General features: G+C 34.2%; 3 protein-coding genes across 4 annotated transcripts; 1 reads left to right on the top strand and 2 right to left on the bottom strand.

Annotated features, from left to right (window-relative positions):
• Positions 1 to 481: 481 nt before the first annotated feature.
• On the bottom strand, positions 482 to 6,889 carry LOC132176702 (DET1- and DDB1-associated protein 1). Its single transcript, XM_059588982.1, has 4 exons — positions 6,693 to 6,889; positions 1,172 to 1,232; positions 923 to 990; positions 482 to 790 (listed from the first exon to the last, which is right to left on the bottom strand). Exons 1-4 carry the CDS (start codon positions 6,774 to 6,776, stop codon positions 713 to 715), a joined length of 291 nt encoding a protein of 96 aa, XP_059444965.1. The 5' UTR covers positions 6,777 to 6,889; the 3' UTR covers positions 482 to 712.
• A 3,689-nt stretch (positions 6,890 to 10,578) lies between these two features.
• Positions 10,579 to 14,362, top strand: LOC132176525 (G-patch domain-containing protein 1). Of its 2 annotated transcripts, none has more exons than XM_059588761.1 (11): positions 10,579 to 10,763; positions 10,852 to 10,936; positions 11,146 to 11,222; positions 11,322 to 11,346; positions 11,443 to 11,536; positions 11,639 to 11,705; positions 11,804 to 11,900; positions 12,791 to 12,969; positions 13,472 to 13,699; positions 13,770 to 13,886; positions 14,095 to 14,362. In XM_059588761.1, exons 1-11 carry the CDS (start codon positions 10,686 to 10,688, stop codon positions 14,158 to 14,160), a joined length of 1,113 nt encoding a protein of 370 aa, XP_059444744.1. In that variant the 5' UTR covers positions 10,579 to 10,685; the 3' UTR covers positions 14,161 to 14,362. The 2 variants fall into 2 exon arrangements, with proteins under 2 accessions (XP_059444744.1, XP_059444743.1); XM_059588760.1 differs by having other exon boundaries at positions 10,580 to 10,763; positions 12,788 to 12,969.
• Positions 14,363 to 15,073: 711 nt separating this feature from the next.
• On the bottom strand, positions 15,074 to 18,278 carry LOC132176401 (meiotic recombination protein SPO11-2). The gene is made up of 10 exons (XM_059588594.1): positions 18,198 to 18,278; positions 18,042 to 18,125; positions 17,717 to 17,846; positions 17,480 to 17,617; positions 17,155 to 17,243; positions 16,286 to 16,414; positions 16,093 to 16,187; positions 15,905 to 15,967; positions 15,748 to 15,824; positions 15,074 to 15,663 (listed from the first exon to the last, which is right to left on the bottom strand). Exons 1-10 carry the CDS (start codon positions 18,276 to 18,278, stop codon positions 15,284 to 15,286), a joined length of 1,266 nt encoding a protein of 421 aa, XP_059444577.1. The 3' UTR covers positions 15,074 to 15,283.
• Between the last annotated feature and the right edge of the window lie 4,306 nt (positions 18,279 to 22,584).

Raw genomic sequence — 22,584 nt, 5'->3', positions numbered from 1 at the left:
TCTCAACCCTTAATGTGTAGAGATTACTACATGCCACTTAAAAACAACCTCGAATTCAGGTGTCATTTAAGTTTATGATTCAAAATAGAACCATTTTAAGTCTATATATAATATTTATTTTGTAGTTAGGCTTTAAAGTTTGTGCACAAATAATGTACATGATGCACATCTTTTTAAAAATTTAAATAATGTGATAATTAATAAACCGTTAAATACATCAACTTTAAATGAACAAATAAAGTGAAGCCATATATTGTGGACATCTTTATAATAGCTTCCACATTATCAAAAGATTAAAAATTTTCTCTAAATTAAGTTAGAATAATTTTCTCTAATTCAATTCAATCTATTATACTGATCGGCATTTTAATTTAGGGGAAAATAAATAAATAAATAAAAACTCTGTACAAAATTTTTGTAATGGAATTTAAGAGCCCCAGAATGACTGCGCAGGATCAGTAAATTCTGTGCATCGACAAGAGAACAAAAAGGGGAGCAAGTCTCTTCATTTCATTCCTTGTAAACTAAACAGGGATCACCCAACTGTCCATATAATTTGTACACACAAAATCTACACTTCTGGTCAAGGAGTTTAAGACAATGACCAAGCTAAGTACCCTTTTCACCCCCCACAGCAAACCCAAACATCTTCGACATGGCAAGAACATTTACATGCATTAGTTATTGGACTTCCATATAACAATAGAAGAGCTCATAAGGGAGACGCCCTGGGTTGCTTGCATCCGTGCTCGGGTGTAAGAAGCTCAGATGGAGCTCTCTTCGGTCTCAACTGCAACGAGAAAGGTGATACAAGTTAGAAGAATGTCAGAGGCTCAAAAACCGTCCTGTGTTTATGTGTGCGTGACATGTTATATGCGTGTGCACACGTCTCCGCTAGAAATATGCGATAGGAAGAACTCACTACATCCTTCTCTTCGGTACGCTGATAGACGTGTCTTAAGAGAATGTTTTTGGCTTCAGTAGTTATCACTGCAAAAAGAGTTCAAGACAGGTCGGTTCATCGTTATCTAATACCATAGATAGCTAAGCACAGCAACAATTTGCCACGGCAAAAGGAAAATGAAACCAAGAAAAAACAAAACAAAACAACGAGGAAAATGAAACCAAGAAAAAACAAAATAATGAGGAGATACTAAGGTATCGGCATTACCTTGATCGGGTGGCGGAAGCGTGCGGCCGTGAGTAGGATGATAGGTTGCGGGTGTCATCCTCTACATAAAGATAGCATAGTAACATTATTATAAATGGAAAGAAGGATGCAGTCCTTTCACCTTACGTCTCATAAATGAAACAAATAACAGAAAGTGGGAAACTATTCACTTGTAATGAGCTTTAATGGAACAAGCATACAAGTCGACTACTCGTCTATGCATAACCTAAGACATCCTAAATTGACTGAAGAAAACATTCCACAAGGCACTGGCAACCGCACAATGGAGTAGAAGATGTTCCACAGACTCCTCATTCCTTTTATACATACAACACCTATTAACCACAATGATATGCCGTTTTAAAAGATTGTCTATGGTAAGGATCTTTCTTAATGCTGCCGACCAAGCAAAAAAAACTACCCTCAAGGGAACCTTAGTCCACCATCACTCTTCCAAGGGAAAAGGAAGCCATCATTACAACCCAAAATGATGGCTTGGATTGAACATTCCTTTGAACATTGAGCATTCCTTTATTGGAGGGGACCCACCAAAGTTTGTCTTCACTTATCTATCTCACTCTTACTGAGTACAACACCCTGAAGAACAAGGCGAAAACATCCATCTCCCAATCATAAACTACTCTAATAAAGCTTAATTAGATCCACCATAAAGCTCCAAGTGAGCTGCCACAACAACAACATGCTTTAGGTTAGTAAAAAGAGTAAACACCACCTCAACATATCCAATATAGTTCCACTTTTAAAAACCACCTCAACATATCGCTCATATGCTCCTGGTGACTTGCAACCAAAAAGCAGGTGTTCCACACTCTCCTAAGGTTACTAGAAAGAGTCATGATCTCCCAAAATTGACAAGATTGTCTAGAGTAAGAAGCCTCTTGACAACAGCCATCTACTCAACAAAAACTCGTTAATTTTACCAGAAATAAGGCATGGTTTTCAACACTTACCAAACAACAACCTACACCGTCCCCAAATTCTGAGTGTGAAAAATGTTCAATCACCAATTGTCCAAAAAACTTAAGTTGATAAGAAATAATGAATTTAATAATTTAATTAATATTTTATCATTCTCCTCTACTTGTGGGCTCAAACTCCCCATCAACACGTGAGACCTAATATATGTAATATTTAATTGAAATAAAAGTAAACGGTAGCGTCAAGGTTCGAATTTAAGATCTTTGTTTTGATACCATGTTAAATTACCAATTACCCCAAAAGCTTAAACTGATAGTAAAAAGTGAACTTAATTATTTAATTAATACTCCAACAAAACATAATAGCATACATATTAAGACAATATGCTTTCTACCTCAAATTTGAAACATATTATTGAGTCTTCATGCACATGGAAAGTTACCAAAATACTTAAAAACATTGCAAGTAAATAGAATAGTCATAATTACCAAACATTTAAAAGCCAATACGAATTTTTTCCATATTGCTAAATTCTGAATTATAGTGTAGTTACTTAGTATGCCTATTCTACCAAGATAAAAAATTCTACTAAGAATTTTTCTTTTTCTTTTTCTGCATTAAATTATAGAACTTCAATGAGTTCTATAATACCTGAATATAACAATATATGGTACCCAAGAATAAAATATAGACCTAGATGAAGATATTGTCATAGATACAGACTATAAAAAACAATGCAGCTTCATACCAAAACATGGAAATTTTCAATTAAAAATTTTGAAAGTTAACGGACAAATATGCATAGTTTGGATTAGAAAACTGCAAACGAGATGCATACATGACAATTATGTCAAGTCGATGGGGCAAAAAGGGTGTGCTGATGAACATAACCAAAACAAAATACCATTCATTTTGTGGAAGTATTAAAGAATAATATACTAAAGGAAATGTATTAACATGTATTTATTCAGCTGAACTAACATATAGACTTACTAATTAAATATTACCAAAAAAATATTTGTTGTGGATTCATTAATGCTTTGGTAGCAATACTCATAAAGTTCTGCTAGCATAATCATTACCCATGAAAATTTGGAACTACAGATAAACAATACAAGGGTTTAGTGAGAACAAGACAAGAAAGATAAGAACAATCTCTCTAATCATTCTCTTTATTAACTTTTTCCCATTATCATTCTGAATGTAGCATCTTAAACCATCAAATCTACCTAAAAATTAATTTGCAGATATTTGCAATGACATGAACAATATTATCATTAGTAATTACATCACTGGAAATGCCAAATTAAGTAGGAGAAAGCTCAACTTATATAACTTCTGTTAAGATTAAGTGTACTTCATAAAAGAGAGTGACCCAGGATCTCTTCTTTTTTTATTTCAACCCTCACAATCCATTGCTATATATAGGAACAAATACAATACTATGGAATATGGACACCTCACCATAAGTCAACTCATAAGGGACATTTCATATGGACACCTCACCATAAGTCAACTCATAAGGGACATTTCATATGGACACCTCACCATTGGACAACTCATGACATCTCACCACCTTCTAGAATAGGGACACTTGTACCTTTCTTTCAATGCTCCTCCACAAGCTAAACATATATATCATATAAGCTCCAGCTTGGAGCAGAGCAAATAAACTCTTATGGACACAAACACTTTGTAAATAATCGTCTTGCAGGCTGATATACCATTAAATTAGTTGAAAAACAAGAAAAACCAGCCAAAAACAACACAAAACTGCAGAAAACCAAGCTGAACAGGCTGAAATATCACCAAACTGGACTAAACCAGCAGAAAAAGGAAGCCAAACCTCACAGAATATAACCAAACCATCCAAAAACAAAGCTGAACTAGATGAAATATAATCAAACCAACTGAAAACCAAGCTGAACCAGCCAAAAAAATAACAAAACTGGCCGAAGAAAGTCTGAACCAGCCGAAATTGACCTGTATAAGCTGAAACACAACTAAAACCGGCCGAAAGGAACAGAACCAGCCAGTACCAGTCAAAACAGTGCCAATAACCAGCCGAAAGCACGCCAGAAACTACCAAATCTAGCTTAAAGACGCCAAAAAACTCAAACACCCGTCAAAAACTCACCAGTCGAAACTGATCAGAAAACACCAATGCCAAACACAAATACTGATCGAAACTCGCCAGAGAACCACTCGAAACTTGCCGAAAAACACCAAAACCAATCGAGAACTCTTCAGAAACCACCAACACTGGTTGAGAACTCACTGGAAACACCAATACGAATCGAAACTTCCCAAAAAACACTAATACTGGTCGAAAACCTGCGAAAACATACCAATACTAGTTGAAAACTCGTGGAAAATACCAACACTGGTGAGATTCGCCGGAAACAACCAACACCGGCTGAAAATTCTTCGGGAAACACCAATACCGACAGGTCGACTCATATCTAGGTCGATCCGGTTCGGTATTTTTAAATTGGGCCTAGGCTTGGCCCAGGTGAAGAAGATTTGGGTATGGACTGGGCTTTGAACTTGGGCCGAACTTGACTAGACTAGTCCAAAGATAAACCCAGGATAAAGTATTCCAAATGAGGAATTTGACCATAACCAACAACCAGCCACCACTTCAACCACAGCAAACCACCAACCACCCCTACAGCCATGGCTGACCACCACAGACAACAGAAACAATCGAAAAAACTCTACACAACACCATGAACACAAAAACCACCGGCTACCACCACAAGCGCCAAACAATTTTTTTTTTTCTTTATATCACTCACAGCCACTCACTTCCATCTTGATGAGACCACCATCAACATCCACATTGTTGCAAACAGGGAGAAAGAACAACGAAGAAAATGCCAAAACAGCGGACATGCTTTTCTTTTTTCGTTTTAATTCGTAGGCTCTAATACCAAGTTAAGATTAGTGTATTTTTCACAAAGAGTAATGCTATACTTCACATCCATTTATCAAAGTCATATAGCACTAGCTGACAAGGCGTGTTTTAAGTAGCTTACACTTTTTGTTTTCTTAAGTAGTTAATATTATACGCCACTTAAAATACATCATGTTGGCCGGTGTGACATATGTGAAGAGTATCATTATTTATTTCACAAAAGATAGTGGCCCAAGACCTCACAATTCATTAATATATAGGAACAATTACAATATTCTAGAATATAGGCACCTCATTATAGGATAACTCATAGGGGACACCTCACCATAAGAACATCTCACCACCTTCTAGAATAGGAATACTTGTCCATTTTTTTTTTCTAACAACTTCCATTGATATCAGTCAAGTGTATCCACAATGATAAATTCGAAAAACAAGATCTCCTTTTGATATGCCTCTAAAATCAATTCAGATATCCACTTTCTCTAGGAAATTTAAAACCATGACAAGTCAATTAAATTAAATTATGCCATTCATGGCATGAATTGATTTTGTTAATGATTGCATGATGCAAGAACGACAACCCCATGGAAAGGATAAAATAACTCTATTATGTTTGAGGTATAAAAGCATAGAAGAGCTGAAAGCTAAAATAGCACATTAACTTTCACAAGACAAAGAAAGCAAAATTTGAATATCTACAGGAAATTATATCATAGAAATTGAAGAGCCATTGACAACCCAACCCAACGCATCAAGTTTATGTTTTATGAGCAACAGAAGTTTGCTGGGGAGAAAACATAAAATATAATAGATGCATTTTGACTCGCAGACTTACACTCTCCCACAATTTTATCCGAGTCAAGCCAAGTTAACACCTTTATGGTTGTAATAGCATTTCCAACAAGACTCAGCAAGTTAAAGTAATAATCACATTTCCATAACTACATTAAAGAAGCATTAAAGAAATTCTCAATATTATCCAAGTCAAGCCAAGATGCATTTCTAGTTTATACAAACCATTAAATAAACTCTCAATTTTGCAAATGGTTAAGAATAAATCCCAGCAGGCCAGCATCTGTTTCAATAAAAGTTTCATCTTTATAGGTACATTGCTGCAAATACAATCAGTACCATAATTACAAGCGACTCAATCTAAGCCCAGTGTCTCAAACCTATAGCGTCATCATGTAAAAACTAAGAGTAACAAACTAAGTTAAAGTTTTTCTTATAAGTAATTCAATCTCATTAAAAAAGGTTGCAACCCTAGCACACAATAAGTATAGAAGAGAACCCCTGATCAGGAGGAAAAGATGAACATAAGGTCAAAAAAATCTGAAAAACTCGAAAAAAAAAAAAAAAAAAAAAAAAAAAGCAAGCTATGATGAGCGGATATCCAAGTTAAATTAACAATCACACTCCCGTGAAGCAAATTCTTCATACACTCAAAATGCACAATTTCAGAAACTACAATTTGCCTACACAAATCAATGTGTTTCTAAACTTCACCATCACCAATAACAGTACTTCCAAATTCCCAAAAGCACAAGTGGGTAACATCCAAAAGCTACGCAGATCATACAAAATTAAAGCTTTCCATGACTACAAAACACAATGAAGTAAATATCATCAAAATGGATTCAGTTTGGAAAGTGAAATACTCACAGAAGGACAAGAAGGATCGGAGGGTCGGAGTTGGCTGAAGTTGTGGGGGTCAAATGACGGCCAATCACCGAGCATAGACCCCATCAAACGCAGGTTTCTGCAACAAAGTCTAGAGAGGCAGCGAGTGAGAGAGAGAGAGAGAGAGAGAGAGAGAGAGAAAGAGCACACACGCACAATGCCCCGATTCTAGAACCAGCCTCGCTGGGCCTGGTGTAGTAAATCGATAATCATACATATATATAGAATTTACAAAAAAAAAATATATAATGATAATTAAAAAAATTTGTCTATTATTGTTACTATTATGGTTGGTTTAGTGTTCTATTTCACAAAAAGTGTTGTTGGCCTAACAATTTTGCATATCAAATGTACATTTTTAAATAAAATTTTAGAAAGTGTCCAAATTAAGTGTATTTGAAAAAAAAAAATGATGGTTTAAAAATGTGCAAAAATTTACTTCCTTAAAAATGCACGATTATAAACATATTTTGAGGCACTATTTTCTCATACTGTATATTTTACTAAATATTTCTCTGTGTTTTTAAAAATTACGATATTAGTAACTGCATTGTAAAATTTCTATTTTCTTGAAACCGCACAACGTAAAACCACTAAAACCAAAATGAAAAATAAGTGATCATTATAAATATTAGGATAAAGCTGAAAAGAGTAGTTTGGAAGCATATTTTTAGCTTTGATTACTATAAGAGTAGACATAAATTTGGGGTGTAGCACATTTTAAGTGACTCTCAAACCCATTGTTAGGAGAAAATAACCATTCCTGGCAACCAATATCACCAATCTCTTTTGTTTCCTCTCACCTTGCCTACCAACCCAAAGCTACCTAACCTCCTCACATTTTGAGACAAAAAAAAAGGTGTACATGAACATCAAACTTAAGAATTCTGTTTGAACCTGTAGTTGGATTGTTGTCAAAATTAAATTTCCTTTTTTGGTATTTATATTTTAAATTCTGTATTTTTTTTTTTTGTAACTATAAGATGTTTGCTTTTATGTTTTCTAACTCATCTTAAAATAAAAAATAAAAAAAAAACTCATCAAAAAGGACATGCATTGAAATGTTCAAAAACCTACATACATACATAGGATGCATTATTATGACAATGTTGTCTGAAGACTGCACCCACGACTGTATCCAGCTGACACGATGAGGGAAAGTGACATCATTGACACATTATTGGGACTAACACATGCTTTCTCGAAGTTTGCATAGCTCTCTACCAGTGTATAAGTTGCGTTTGTTTCGTTTCAATATTATTTATTTCATCTTTTTATTTTTAATATTTTTTTACTTTTTATATCACATTAATTAATTTTTTTACTACTACTAAAATAAAAAATCACTACAAATTTTTTTTTTTTAATTTTTCTATACTAAACACTCTTACTTTTTCACTTTTCAAAAAAATATTTTTACTTTTTTTTTACATCCATCAATTTTTGTTACAGTATCAAACCACTAAAACCCCACAACCCTTTATCAAACAACCCTAGATGATTCATATAACCATTAAGAGTGGTGGTTCAATGACCCAAGAAAGTTTCTAAGTGGTCAGGACATATACTAGGGCGTGGGTTCGAATTTTCGTAATGGAGAATTTTCACATATACCTGATTAGTATTAGCCACCTTAGATTGCCACTAATGCCCTAGTGAGGTTGGGTCAGGCTATGGTGCAGTCGGACTTGAGGGAACGCCTGCGGTTTCCACCGTCTAGACCTCTCATGTGCGACTCTGAGCGGGTAGATGTTATTATGGCCATGCTTAGGTAAAATAGCCACAATTAATTTCTCTGGCCTACCTTTTTTGCTTAGAAAAGAAAATGACAATTCATATAAATTGTGCTAGAAAAATAAACTGTACAGCAAAATTAAAATGGCACCTCGGTTATATTGAAGTCTGTTGTTCCAGATGATTCTCCAGTGATTCTTCTCAGAAATAGAGCACACCCCACTAAAATATTTGTTTTTCTTCTCAGTAGTAGACCTCAGCTATATTGAAATCTGTTGTTTCAAATGATTCTCCAGCTATTTGTTTTTCTTCTCAGCAATAGAGTACACCAGTCTAAAAGCACTTCTTCTTCTTTTTCTTTTTTTTTTCTTTTTTTTTTTTTTTTTCTAAACAAATGCGGAAAAAAGTTACCAGGATGTCTAAAAGCACTTAAACACACATTAAGAGAGATTTTGTCACTGTTTAACGCTCAAATGATGCTTCAATCCATTCAATTGGGCCTTATTTAGTCCCACCCCCATTGATGGGGGAGGCAAGAAAATAATTGGGCATTACTCGTACATTGTTGCTAGTCAGTTGACAATCAACCATCAATCAGCCAAGCAATGATTAGGTAACCGAGTCAAGTTTTAAAATTTTAAAACTAACTTGTTTACGAAGATACTTATTCAAGCTGAACTATGAAATGTGTGTTTAAGACTAACTCGTTAAAAGTTCAGGTGAGCTTGAGCTCATTGAGAATGCTATTCAAGCCAAGTTTGAGTCGAACCAAGTCGAGTCGAGCTAGGTTCGATTCGAACTCGAGCTAAGCTATTAAATATTAAGTAACTAGATAATATGTTAATTTATGAACTAACTAGAAAGTATATTAACGAATACACACATAAATATTAAGTAACCTATATAACATATATTACTTAATTATTAATATACATACTTAATTTTATATAACTAATTTTTAGTAATATATTAAACAAGTTGAGCTCATGAACCCCTATCAAAAAATTTTCGAGTGAATCAGGTAGGTATTGTTTACTAATTTAGCAGGTTTCTACAGTATCAAGTTCGAATTTGGAACAAGCTAAACCGAGCGGATTGTCAAACAGACTAGTTTATTTACAGTCTTACTTATGTGCAATGAATGAAAATAATTTTTATAGGAATTTGACACAAACTAAGCATTTTGTACTATCTACTGAGAATATGATATATTAGTATTAACAACAAAAATGAGTGTTATGAAAACATTGGATCTTTACTTTTCTCTATCTCTCATAAAAATAAAAAATAAAAAAATCCCATTCACCTTTTCTTTGTCTCTTCTCTTGTAAAAAGAAACGGCACCCCTCCGCCTAAGAGAAATTATTGAGTTTTTATCTTTTACTTATCTCTTGTCAACCTCCATACAAAAGAATAGAGATTGACAAATTCACCATTTAAAATGATCTTACAAGTTTAATGATGATTTTTTAATTTTTATATTTAAAAAGAGATGAACGAGAGAGACGTGTAAGATTGACACACTTATTTTTCATAAAATTTAGGAGAAACTTCACTTTGGCTCTATGAACTTTTACTAAATTTTAAAAATTTTCTACGAACTTTTAAATCTCTCATTTTAGATCTCTGAACTTTCAATTACTCTCAATGTGGATCCTTACGTCAGATTTTAAACGTTATATGATGTTTATACCCCTGACTTTTGTATAAAATTCTAACTTTCAAAACGTTTTTTTATTTTAAAAAAAATGAAAATTAAGGACATTTTGATTTTTTTTGTACTTTTAAGGCTAAAATTAACAGAAGGGTTCTAATCGAAAGTAATTGAAAGTTTAGGGTTTCAAAATGAGAGATTTAAAAGTTCAGGGGTTTGTAAAATCAGGTGAAAATTCAGGGGGCCAAAGTAAAATTTTTCCTAAAATTTATTTTTTGTTATTACATGCTGATGTGTACTCCACTCAATAAAAAGTATTTATTTGAAGTCCCTATAAGTTTTTTTTTTTTTTTTTTTTAAAAAAAAAAATTGTTCAAAGCATATATTTTTTACTCTTAAAAAAAAAAACACACACATTAAAGAAAGAAAAACGACACCGTTCACGAGGCTACACCACTACGAAGTCGAAGATCCGTCTACTTAGGTTTCGAGCTCGTTCTCCAAACTCTTTCTTTCTTCTGACTCTTCGACAGCCAAGAGAGACTGTGGATCGTCGGCCAAAGGGCGAAAACGACGCGGCACAAGGCATGGCCGCTCCGGAAGCTCCTCTCTGCTATGTAGGAGTGGCCAAACAATCCGCTGCTTTCCGCCTCATGAAACAAATGGTACGCCCCCCTTTCCTCTCTCCCTCTGATTTTTCTGTTTGAAAATTTGGATTGGACCGTTTGATTTAGGGTTTTGTTTTGGGTTTAGGGATGGGAAGAAGGAGAAGGGCTCGGGAAAGACAAGCAGGGAATCAAAAGCCACGTCAGAGTAAAAAACAAACAGGACACTACTGGTTAGTTTTGTTCGCTTATGTTTTGCGCATGTTTGGCTGCTGAGAAAATGTAGGAAAGGAAAAGAAAATGTTAACTTTTGAATTTCGCATCTCCAATTGTTAGGGGCTTAATGAAAAGAAAAATGAACTTTACTCAATTTTGAGAAGAGGGATTGGATTAATGAAATATGTAACTTAGGGTTTCGGTTTTTGGTTGGATTTTGTGATAGGTGTTGGTTTGGAGAAGCCAAACAGCTGGGCATTTGACACCACACAATTTGACAATATTCTCAAAAGGTTGAAAGTGGTATGTACATTCTGCGTTCTCTTCTTCGAAGTTAGGGTCGCTAGGTTTTAATTATGTTGCAAAGTAGCTAATTTGTTTTGTTTGGTTTTTGATTGGCAGCAATCGGCGCAACCAAGCAATGAAGGTAGGTAATGCATTATAAGATAATGAGTTTTGACTTAGTATTGCTGCTACTTTAATGTTTCAATGCAACCTGAGGATTATTTTTTTTGTGTGATAGGCGATGAGAAGAGCTCGCCTGAAGTCGGCACTGAGACCAATGTGTCTAATGATGTTCAGGGTCAAGTTGTCAAGGCCACCCGACCACAGGGAAGGTTGTTGCAATTTTGTGTAAAGTCTGTGTTGGGTGTTATGGATGTTCACAGATGATTATCTAATGCTGTATGCTTTTGTCCATTTTTCTCTGGGATAATTAGGTATAAGAAAAGAGAGAGAGGGAAGCTTGTCCATGCCTATTCTTCTAAGGATCTTGAAGGAATTCTTGTAAGCTCAAAAAGCATAGTTCTCGCGAAACTAATGTCTCCACATTCTTCTTTGTAATTATTTTTGATACTTTAATGCTTTGGGAATGTATGCTCTAGGTCAAAAAGGTTGAGGAGTCGCCTGGAACAAATCCTGATCTAGATGGCGAGTTGGAATTAGTAGAGCCATCTGAAAGTCAATTTTTTAATGATGAAGGTAATATTCGGAGTGTAAGTAGACATAGAGCTGTAAATTGTCCATTGGTTTTGAATAATGGGGGTGGAATTCTTATTGTGAAATGGTAGTTTCCTATATATGACATTTTTTTTTTCACAACATGGTTAAAACTTTCTTCACTACGCTTAAAAGTAAAATGCTAGTTTCCTATAGAATGTTTAGTTGTACTAGGTCTTTGTGTGTGCACCCTCGCCATAATATTGTTCACTACAGAAGTCAGTTGCTTGTGGAAGTCATGTTGCTTGGGAGGTTTATCCTTGCAATAGTATTATTAGTAACACCGAGAAAAAAAATATGTACGAGTAAACACAGAAATATAATTTTTGCTTCACTTTTAACCATTGGTGCCGCCATGGGAGCACAGAAGTTCATTGATGAATGCTATACACGAGAGAGATATCTGATGTAGGGAAAAAGAGATCAGACTTGGGTGATCTGAAGAATGTGTAGTGTATACTCTAATATATTGCTCCATATAAAAAATATCTACCAATTACATGCCTAATAGAGAAAAGCTGATAGGCTTGTTAAGTAGTTGTCTTCTGTCAGAGATTGAGCTGGTGCTTCGTCAAACTCTGAAATTTTAAGTCATTTCCTTCCTTTTCTTCTCATTCATTATGTTTTGTCATGATCTTGTCGTATAACCTGCAGATGGTATTTTGAATTCTGGTTCTTCTCAGAAACTTTGTGCATTATGTAATGTGTTTGTTGGAAAATAAATCTATCTGCATTTATGTGTAAAGTATGCTGTTCAATTTAAAGCCTTATATTTCCTCAATTACTTGCTATTCATAATCTTTTTGTTTACTGCTGGCTCGATGGATAAATTCATTTATTACTGAAATAGCCTTATCACATTGTGACAGAAGACAAAGTTGAAGTTGTTTCTGCAGAATGGTGGGGCTATAAATATGGGTTTATCTCAGGAGGTTTTCTTGGGGCAAAATCTTCAAGAAAGAAATCACTGATGACTGAAGAAGCTCAAACCCATAATGAGAGAACTGTATTTTTTGAAGATGATCAGGAGAATCTATACAATCTTGTCCAAGTATGTAACTTATTCTTTCAAACTCTTTCTTTGCAACATATGACATACTCCTTCACCACATAAATGATATATATTGGACGACAAAAGCTATTTAGGGAAAGTAAACAAATCTCATTTTGGACAAATATCTGGGGATCTCTTTAGCCCTATTTTTGTTTGTTTGTTTTTATTTTTGGTTTTGGAACAGAGGAGGTACTCTGTTGTTTTTGTGAACGAAAATGATTGTAAGTTTTAAAGTTCATGCTGTATTGCTCTTAGTTTAATCATTTAATTTTATCCATATTTCTGAAAGTGAAGCAAATAATGAGAAGTGACTAGTGAGGAATGGCTGATCTTTTGGTTAATAATGCTATATGCTGATGGATTTTCTACACATCTTGTAGAAGGGTGATTTATTTACTATAGTTGTATGACAAGTTAGTTGAGTGTAAGGAAGGAACAGCATAATGACACAGAAATGTTAAGACTTTTGAGTTCTGTTATAAGTTTGCTATCATTTCAGGAGAAAGCCACAACTGGAAAGCAAGGACTGGGTATTAGGGACCGGCCAAAAAAAGTAGCCGGTTGCCACTTTAAGGGGAAGAAGACATCATTTAGTGATAGCGAAGATGAAGATTCTTCTGATCTTGGTTATTTGGGTAAACGAAAACATGATGACTCATCAGAACAGCAACGGACAGATGAACCTAAAGTGAAGTTGAAGAAGTTGTGCAAAAAGCTTCTTCGTCAGGTTAGTTCTCCAAAAAACTGTAAATTCAATGTTCAAAATTCATTCATCACTGATTGAGGGCTTATTTCAGGTATCTGGAGAGTCATTAAAGCTGAAACAGCTGAAACTTCTTATTGATGGACACTCATCTTCTGTTTTTTCCAATTTTGCTTCAAAGAGAGATGCTCTAGCTTACTTAAAACAAAAGGTATGGTTGATGAGTTAGTGTGGAACAATTTTGGATGGAAGTATGATTTAGCCCCGAAGGATTTTTCTTTTCTTGCCAATTTTCATAATTCCTTTAATAGTTTCAGCTCTTGGGCAACATTAACAAACTGAGACCCTTAAGATGCATCATATTAGTGTTGTTTTATTTGTTCGTGTGCAATTCAATAAGTCTTTGGTTGCAATTGCAGCTGGAAGGCAGTCAGAAGTTCTACGTGGAAGGAAAAAAAGTGAGTCTTACGTCGAGGAGAGGCTGAAAATTTTGCTACAAATTTTGGAATGCCATATTCTTTTCTTGGGATTTATGTTGCATGTACGAATCTGTGTATTGCATCTGAGGTTAGATTATCATTTAATTTACAAGACCCTTGCTAGGTCCGTTGTCGTAATTATATGGAATTTTGTGATAATTTATGCTTTAATTGTTTTGCTCAAATGTAATAGCGGCCATTGTCATTACTTGGGTGAGACTTGTAAACAATTACGATGATGGTATTCTCATTTTTTTTTAAAAAAAAAATCATATTATAGATTTGGATGGAATAAGATGAATCTACCAATTTTACAACAACCTGATATTTCTTAACCATATTCATTTGCTTTGGCCCATGATCTAACTGTTCTTAAATACTTCCTTTATGTATGCGAACTGACTAGATGACATTTTAAGTTAGCTTTTCGCCATTTCCCTAGCTGTGGCAGGAGGAAATTTGAGGAGACCTTAGAAACTCTTGTCAGGGAGTAAAATAGAACATGAAACCACAAGCCCCGAATTAGTGGGAGGAGCTTGGGGCTCATTCTTGCTGAAGAATGAGCCAGCAACTTATAGGTAGTGACTTGGTTTAGGGAATCTATCAAAGCTATAGCGAAAGGAAGTTTTTATAGGGCAATTGTTACTGCCTATGGACCCAAACTTGAGTGATATATCCATGTTTAGGATGAAGCTTGAAGTGAAGATCTAAACCAATTAATATTGAAGAATCAGCGGATGAGTTGTAGTAAGGGTGAAATGCCACTCAAATTTAGATGTATTTGGCCCTCCTTGAAATGTGTTGGGTGCAACAGGTGACTGGACATCTATGGGTAAAGCTTACTGTGGGCAAGATAATGAACCTACAACAATATTAGTTTTGAACAGTAGTTTTAACCAGTCATTTTGATGGGGTAAATTCTATGTCAGTTTTCTCCAACATGAATTGGATTCTCTACATTTTAAGTAAAATGTATCTAGCGTATCTTATACACTGATACTTTGCAACCTACTGCTGATTACATGTACATGATAGCTATGTTCTCACATATTTCTATCTTACTAGCAATTTGCCTGTCTCCATCTCCTTGAGCAATCTTCTTCGTATAGATACCCATTTGGGACCATTATTAGATGTAATTGGCTTGAACAATTTTCTTTGCTATGTACTTCCCCAAATAATCGTACCCATGGAAGTACAGAGCTTCGATTTCTACTCTCTGGCCACGTTCAACCATCACTGCCAGCTCTTCTCTATAGGTCTCCTGCCAAATACCAGTTTGTACTATATTAACAATTTTCCAGAAGATAGGCTCAACCTTCTTGGACGTTGTTAGGGAAAAATGAAAAGGGCCTAAGTTGTGTGGTGCTGGGTAGTTTACCTGTAAGATTTCTGAGGACATCAAGCTTTTAGCAATTTGCAGGTCCCGCTGCTTCAATGGAACCATAGATTGTTCAGATATCAGCTGTAAATCATCTCCTCGAAGTCCCATCCATTTCACATTGCAAGCTAAATGCATTTGGCATTTACATTTTACACTTTACTAAAGGAGAAAGTAGGTGCAATTTAGCATATGATATAACAAGAAATTACCGTATCTGTATGCCTCCAGGCCCATCCCTATGCTTCCATATTTGAAGGTGCAAAGTATAGCTAATCCGGCTGGATTCCTTTAAAGTTGTTTCTGGAAGTTACAATTGAGTGCTAACAAGTAACTCTTGAGGTGGCAAAGAGAAAAGTTTGCCCATACCAATCAACCAGTGCTAAAATCGGCAAGTGTGGAAAAGCCCGGCTCAATCGGTGAAGAAGAAACCTATGTCAGACCTCATAATTAAGGTTGAGACCAATCCATAATGAAGCAACAATGGAAGATTTTAGGAAAGAAGCGCCTAGCTATTGGAGCTTAAGCTCCAGTGGAGTGACATGTTCAAAACTTACCTTGTGGCAATATCTGGGTACCCTCTGGCCGTGATAAGAATGCTTGGAATTTGATTGAATATGCAATCCTCTGCCAACCGCTGGAATATTGCGTGCTATACAATGCAAGTACCCAACATATTAAGTGTCGCATGGAAAATAGAAAGAGCCATCAGAAGGTGTTGCTTGAGAATATGAGCAAAGAAACTACTACCTTTTCCACTACAATGATGTACCGTGCATCTGTCTTCAAAACCAACTTCTCTAGCAAACTCAGGTCACCAGAAATAGGATGCCCAGATGATCCACATGCAGAACAATCCACAACCTCTTGATTTGGCTCCTATGCATTTTACAAAGAGATGGAACTGGAAAATAAGTTACATATTGTATGCGTTTTTTCATCGCAAAGCAAAAGAAAGCAGTATCAAATCATGGCCAATTAAGGTAAAAACAGCCACAAACATTTGCTAATATGATCTGCTAAACAACTTTTCATCTGAGGTCACGACTCATGAGTCTAGAACACTTTCAGTGACCAATCTATATGCATGAGTTGCTAGCATTGGGCAAAATGACTTAGAAGAGTTAAACAAACTTAAAAACTGGTCGTCTACGCTATCAAGAAGAGGATTTGCTGCACTTAGATGCCCGAATTCATAGAGTGGAGGGCAGCAGGGCCCATATGCTCAGCTCATTTCCTGACCATATAAAAGCTGTCTGAAATAAGTGAGATTCGCATTGCTAGCAATTATTCGGGCACCCTAAAGTAGTGACCAAGTATCAATGCATTGTTGAAACAATGCATTGATAGTATACAAGAATTAATAATTCTCTAAGAGTCTTTATATGATAAATAACACAAGCTCGCTGCTCAAGCTGAAGGTTTAAAGCTAAGCAATTCATCCAAAAAAAAAAAGCTAAGCAATTCAACCCCAGATAACAAATTGAATAAATAAAAAAAAAAAAAAAACCCAGATAACAAAGAAAACGGCAAGTTAATTTGTTGGATTGATTTCAAACATGGGGCATCTTTTCACTACAATTAATAAAACTAAGACGAAAATTGGATAATTAACGTGCCTGCAGCAACAAGCGCCCGGCAACAAGTCCTCGGCTGGATGCCATGATTCCAAGACTAAATCGGCTGCACCGAAGCAATGCTACAACATCTGTTACACATTTACTAAGTAACTTAGAAACAGCTAAATTATAAGTATGTAAATGAAATGAATTACGAAAAAAATTAAGAGTCTTTTAAAAAAAAGATAAATACTGTGAAAACATAAAACCGAATAATCTAATTTAAAAATAATTGTTAACATTTTAGGAACTCTAATATAAAATTATTTTATAAAATCTAGAGGATCGTGATTCATAAAATGTCAGAAAATCACAAACAATTAACCTTGGATTGTTCTGTTAACCTGCAATTGAGAGGTAAAATAATCCGGCGAATCACAAAGCAATTTGTAGAAGAGCTCCCTCTGCGTGACGCGTTTTTCTTGCACCAGAATCCGAAAGCACATCTCCATCACCTTCCACACTATCACGTAGAAAAATGAAAACAAAAATGACATTATAATCTTCGAGCTCATTATTGTAGAGCAAGAAGCGAAAGATATTATTCGATTGAAATTAATACCTCGAATGAAGGCTTTAGCGGTATTGGCTCTCATCAAAGACCTTGTGCAAAACGAGTGAGAGAGGAAAATCCATGACACTTGAGTCAACAGCCCTTCACTCACTCGGCTATTGCTCGAGTCTCTACTGATCTGTCAAATAATTGACAGAAAAATTTCAACTTAATGTCCGTTTGGTTGCTGAGAAAGTGCACCGAGAAATGAAAACCTAAACATTTCCTAAATTCAATTTTCCTCTCTCCTTTCCTGAGGTTTCACAGCAACCAAGCAAAGGATGCTAATCAAGCAGCACAATGAAGTCAAATATTGAATGATTGATAGAAGTACCAGAGACAGATCGGAAATTGCAGGAGCAGGAGCGGTCAAGATTCTGAGGAAATTCAGCACCGTCACTTCGATTCTCGCTCGAACCTGAACCAAAAAATTTCGAATTTGGACCAAACCAAACAGAATGAGCAATGATGATGATGAAGAAATTGTTACCTCAGAAGGAGAGACGATATCGGCGTAGCAAAGGTTTTGATCGGAGAAGAACCGCATCGAGGATTCACGTAGATCTTCCATTTTGTGGAGCGGACCGTACGTGCTCGCGGAGAAATTTGAAATTTGTGATTGGCGCGCAAAGCCAAGGGAAGTTAAAAAATAAAAACCGCTGATTCAAAGGACTTTTTCAAATTGATGAGTACCCGTATGCCCCAAAAATTTTAAGGGTACGTTTGGTATACATAATAGCACTACAATTAATGTGGCAAACAATATCCAAGTTTTGCCACGTCAATAAATGTCGCCAACAAATTTTTTATTGACGTGTTGTATGTGATATGTCAATATTTATTGACATGTTACATTCAATACGTCAGTATTTCCTAACGTATCAATATTTGACACGTCAAGAAATTTAAATTCAATTTAAATTTTAAAATTTGATTTAAATAACTTAATATTTAAATATTTATTGACGTGCTAAAATTAGACACGTCAAAATTTATTGACATGTTAATTTGACACGTCAAGAAATTATTGTTATTTTTTAATTTTTTATATCATGTTTATTTTGTATTATATATATTTCATCTAATTTTTGTTTTTTATTAGGAAGGATTTTAAATGAAAATGAGACTCAAAATCTTTCCAGATCTTTATTAAATAACACTGTTGCTGCTTTGGGCTGTCCAATTCGAATTTCTTTGATTTATTATTCTCCATTCGATTAGTATAGAAATTAAATAAATAAATAAATAAAATTTTTAAAAAAATCTGTTTTCTGCTCTATGTCTTTTTCTTTTTCTTTTTTTTTTCACAAAAAAAACAATATTTATTTGCAAATAAAACAAAGAATCATGAAATGAAATTGTCGTTGCATCTACTAGGTTTTCTTCTTCAATTCTTTCTTCCTCGTCTTCTTCTTGTCAATCAATCGGACCATTTTACAAAGCTGTTTTAGTGTATAACAAACAGTGTTATATAATACGGACACAAGGAGAATTTGATATTTTCCTATATATATATGTCAAAACTTCAATATGAATAATGTTAATTTAATTATTTTAATGAGATTCCAAATGAACGAGGAAAATGTTATATATCCATTAGGTTTGAACCATGCACGTTAATAAATTTTCATTTAGTATCAGATTAGTGTGGGTTAACCACATACATCTTGCTTATTGAGTGAATTAATATATCTTCATTAATCTTATTTACTGTTGTTAATAATTTTCATCATGATCACCTTATTAATTATTTTGAATTTGCTGACCAAAAAAAAAAGAAAAGTTAAAAGAAATTCTGACATGCCAAAAATAATTAAAAGAAATTCTGACGTGCCAAAGGCAGAAAGTTTTGACTTGCCATATGTGGTGCGTTAGAAAATTTCTGACGTGCCATATGTGGCACGTCAGAATTTCTTTTAACTATTTTTTTGTTTTTTTGTTTTTTTTGTTTTATATCATGTTTGTTTTATATTATATATATTTCATCTAATTTTTGTTTTTTATTAGGAAGAATTTTAAATAAAGATGAGACTCAAAATCTTTCCAGATCTTTATTAAATAACTCTATTGCTACTCTTGGCCTTCCGATCTGGATTTCTTTGATTTATTATTCTCCATTCGCTTAGTTTAGAACTTAAATAAAAAATAAAAAATCTGTTGAATGCTCTATGTCTTTTTTTTAACAAAAAAACACAATTTATTTAAAGATAAAACAAAGAAACATGAAATGAAATTGTCGTTGCATCTACTACTAGGTTTTCTTCTTCAATTCTTTCTAGCTTCCTCGTCTTCTTCTTCTTCTTCTTCTTCTTTTGTCAATCATTTGGACCATTTTACAAAGATGTCTTAGTGTACAACAAACAGTTATATATAATACAGGCACGATAAGAATTTGATATTTTTCTGTTATATATATATGTCAAAACTTCAATATGAATAATGTTAATTTAATTATTTTAGTGAGATTCCAAATGAATGAGGAAAATGTTATATATCCTTTAGGTTTGAACCATGCACGTTAATAAATTTTTATTTCGAATTAGATCAGTGTGGGTTAATCACATCTTACTTATTGAGTGAATTAATATCTTCCATTGAAGTATTGAACGATGCATTTTGTTTGACTTGTGTTTTAATTTTATGTTCTTATATACATTCAACAAGCGTTGGAGTTTCACATGTGATGGAATCGAACATCAAGTAATTAATAGAACCATGATATTTGGGTTAAGATTAATATATATCAAGGCGTCATTTGGAGATCGACTCCTATATATAGATAGAGTTAATTTTAATCTTCCGGCAAATTTGAAGTACTTCTGCAAATTAAGAAATAGATAAATTGATTATATTCTGTTAACAAATTAAGTTTGAGACTTAACATTAATAAATTAACCAAAAAGATATTTAATGGAAGCCAATTAATAAATATTTGCATGGATCCTAACGTGCCACATGTGGCATGTCAGCAATTTCTGACGTGCCACATGCAGCACGTCAGAAAATTTATTTTGACGTGCCACATGAAATTCCTGACGTGCCTTACGTGGCACGTTAGGAACCGTGCCTTGGGAAGGCCAGCGCCTACTAGCCGTCCCATCGCGAGGCCACGCTGCACTTTTTTCTTGGTTTTTTCCCTCTCTCCCTCCCCACTTTTTCTCCTCTCCTACCCAGACCAGAACCCCTCCCTCCCCCATTTTTCTTTCTTTTCTTATCCTCCCTCAACTCCGATCCGTCTCTCCCTCACTCTTCCTTAGCTCCCTCATGTCCCGATCTTTCTCTCTCTCAGCTCTATCTCTCAACTTGGAACAGCAGCTACCACACTCTCTCTCAAGCTCACTCTCATCTCTAGCGGGCCAACTCCCGTTCGTTGCCGTCGCCGTCTCTGGCAGTTCTCCCACCTTAGCTTTTCTGGCAATATCATCTCTCCAGCATATATATATATATATATTGTTTTGTTTTATTTTGTCATTAATCCGCATGATTGTTTATTAAGGCATTGGATGTTCTATTTGTGAGCATTTAATTTAGGTGATTTTTTTTTTTTTTTTTTTTTTTTTTTGTATATCTATTACTTATTGTACGTTGTATATGCACATCCATGCAAAATGATGTTTCTCATGCTAGCTAGGTTTTTGTTCCAAAATATAATAGTTTTTTAAATGTGGCTTCTAGTTTTTTTTTTTTTGTTTACTTGAAAAGGTTGGCTTATTAGTGAGGAATTTATAGAACATTATGTCAATTTTAATCATTCCTTTTCAATCATTTGACCTTCTAAGTACGTGTAATACGTGGTGATAATTATAGAGATTTAATTTAAGACTTTGTTTAATTAATATTAAAATATAATGAGTCTTAATATTGAAAGAAATGATTAATATTGAAACATCATAAACATACATTGATCCCTTATTAATTTGTAAGTTATAAATTCGCACAACGCGAGGATTCAATCCGAATTCCATGGATTTAACGGGAAAAAGAGTTGGCAAAAGTGCAAACCTTGTCAAACTTAGAGAGACTCCAAATGAATAAGTAAAAGTCATGACTTTGTTTTTGAGACTATTTTTTTCTTTCACACTTTTGTTTTGAGTTTTTAAAACAAATCTAATCATAATTAAACACATAACCTAAAACACATGCAAAATATATTCAATACGATTTTTACTTAATTCCATCCCACATAACATATTTTTTCAAACAAAAAAAACCATCCAAAAAGGATTAAACTTTTGGTTTGAGGAACTTAGATTTTTCAAGTTGAAATATAACACATTAAAATTAATATTACCTAAAAACGAATTAGAATTTTCTTAAAATTGTGATTAATATAAAAGAAATTAATCTAATGTGTCAATAACCCAAGAAACATCCCACCAAAAAATATTAAGAAACCATTTACAATATTTGCAAGACACTCAAAATTTTTTAACCTTTATATATATCATATAAAAAATAAATATATAAATAAACCAAACAAAAGAGTTGTATGACCCATGCATGTCATCACATACTAATGCCAAAGAGTGACATTTAACCTAGATTTATTGTATTTAGGGTCCCCATAACGAACCTAGCTCGGTAGATGTTATTGAAAAACCTTATAAAATAACCTAGCTAGAATTATTTTGTTTAGGGTCTCCACAAAACAAAATGCTTAAATTTGGATAGAGTATTTATTTATTTATTTTTTGGTTTTTCAAGATTAATTATATATATAAGTGTTATAAATACACACTTTGGTACTATCCCCTTATATAACAAATTAATATCCATGAATACTTGATATATTTGTTAATTAAATACCTAACCTAGTTTTGTTTAATTTTCAGGTCCCCATATATAACAAATGCATATATATATATATATATATATAT

Source organism: Corylus avellana, chromosome ca3 (assembly GCF_901000735.1).
Source record: "Corylus avellana chromosome ca3, CavTom2PMs-1.0".
In the NCBI taxonomy this organism is placed as follows: Eukaryota; Viridiplantae; Streptophyta; class Magnoliopsida; order Fagales; family Betulaceae; genus Corylus; species Corylus avellana.
The sequence above is the reverse complement of the archived record's forward strand: the minus strand, read 5'-3'. Positions and strand labels throughout refer to the sequence as shown.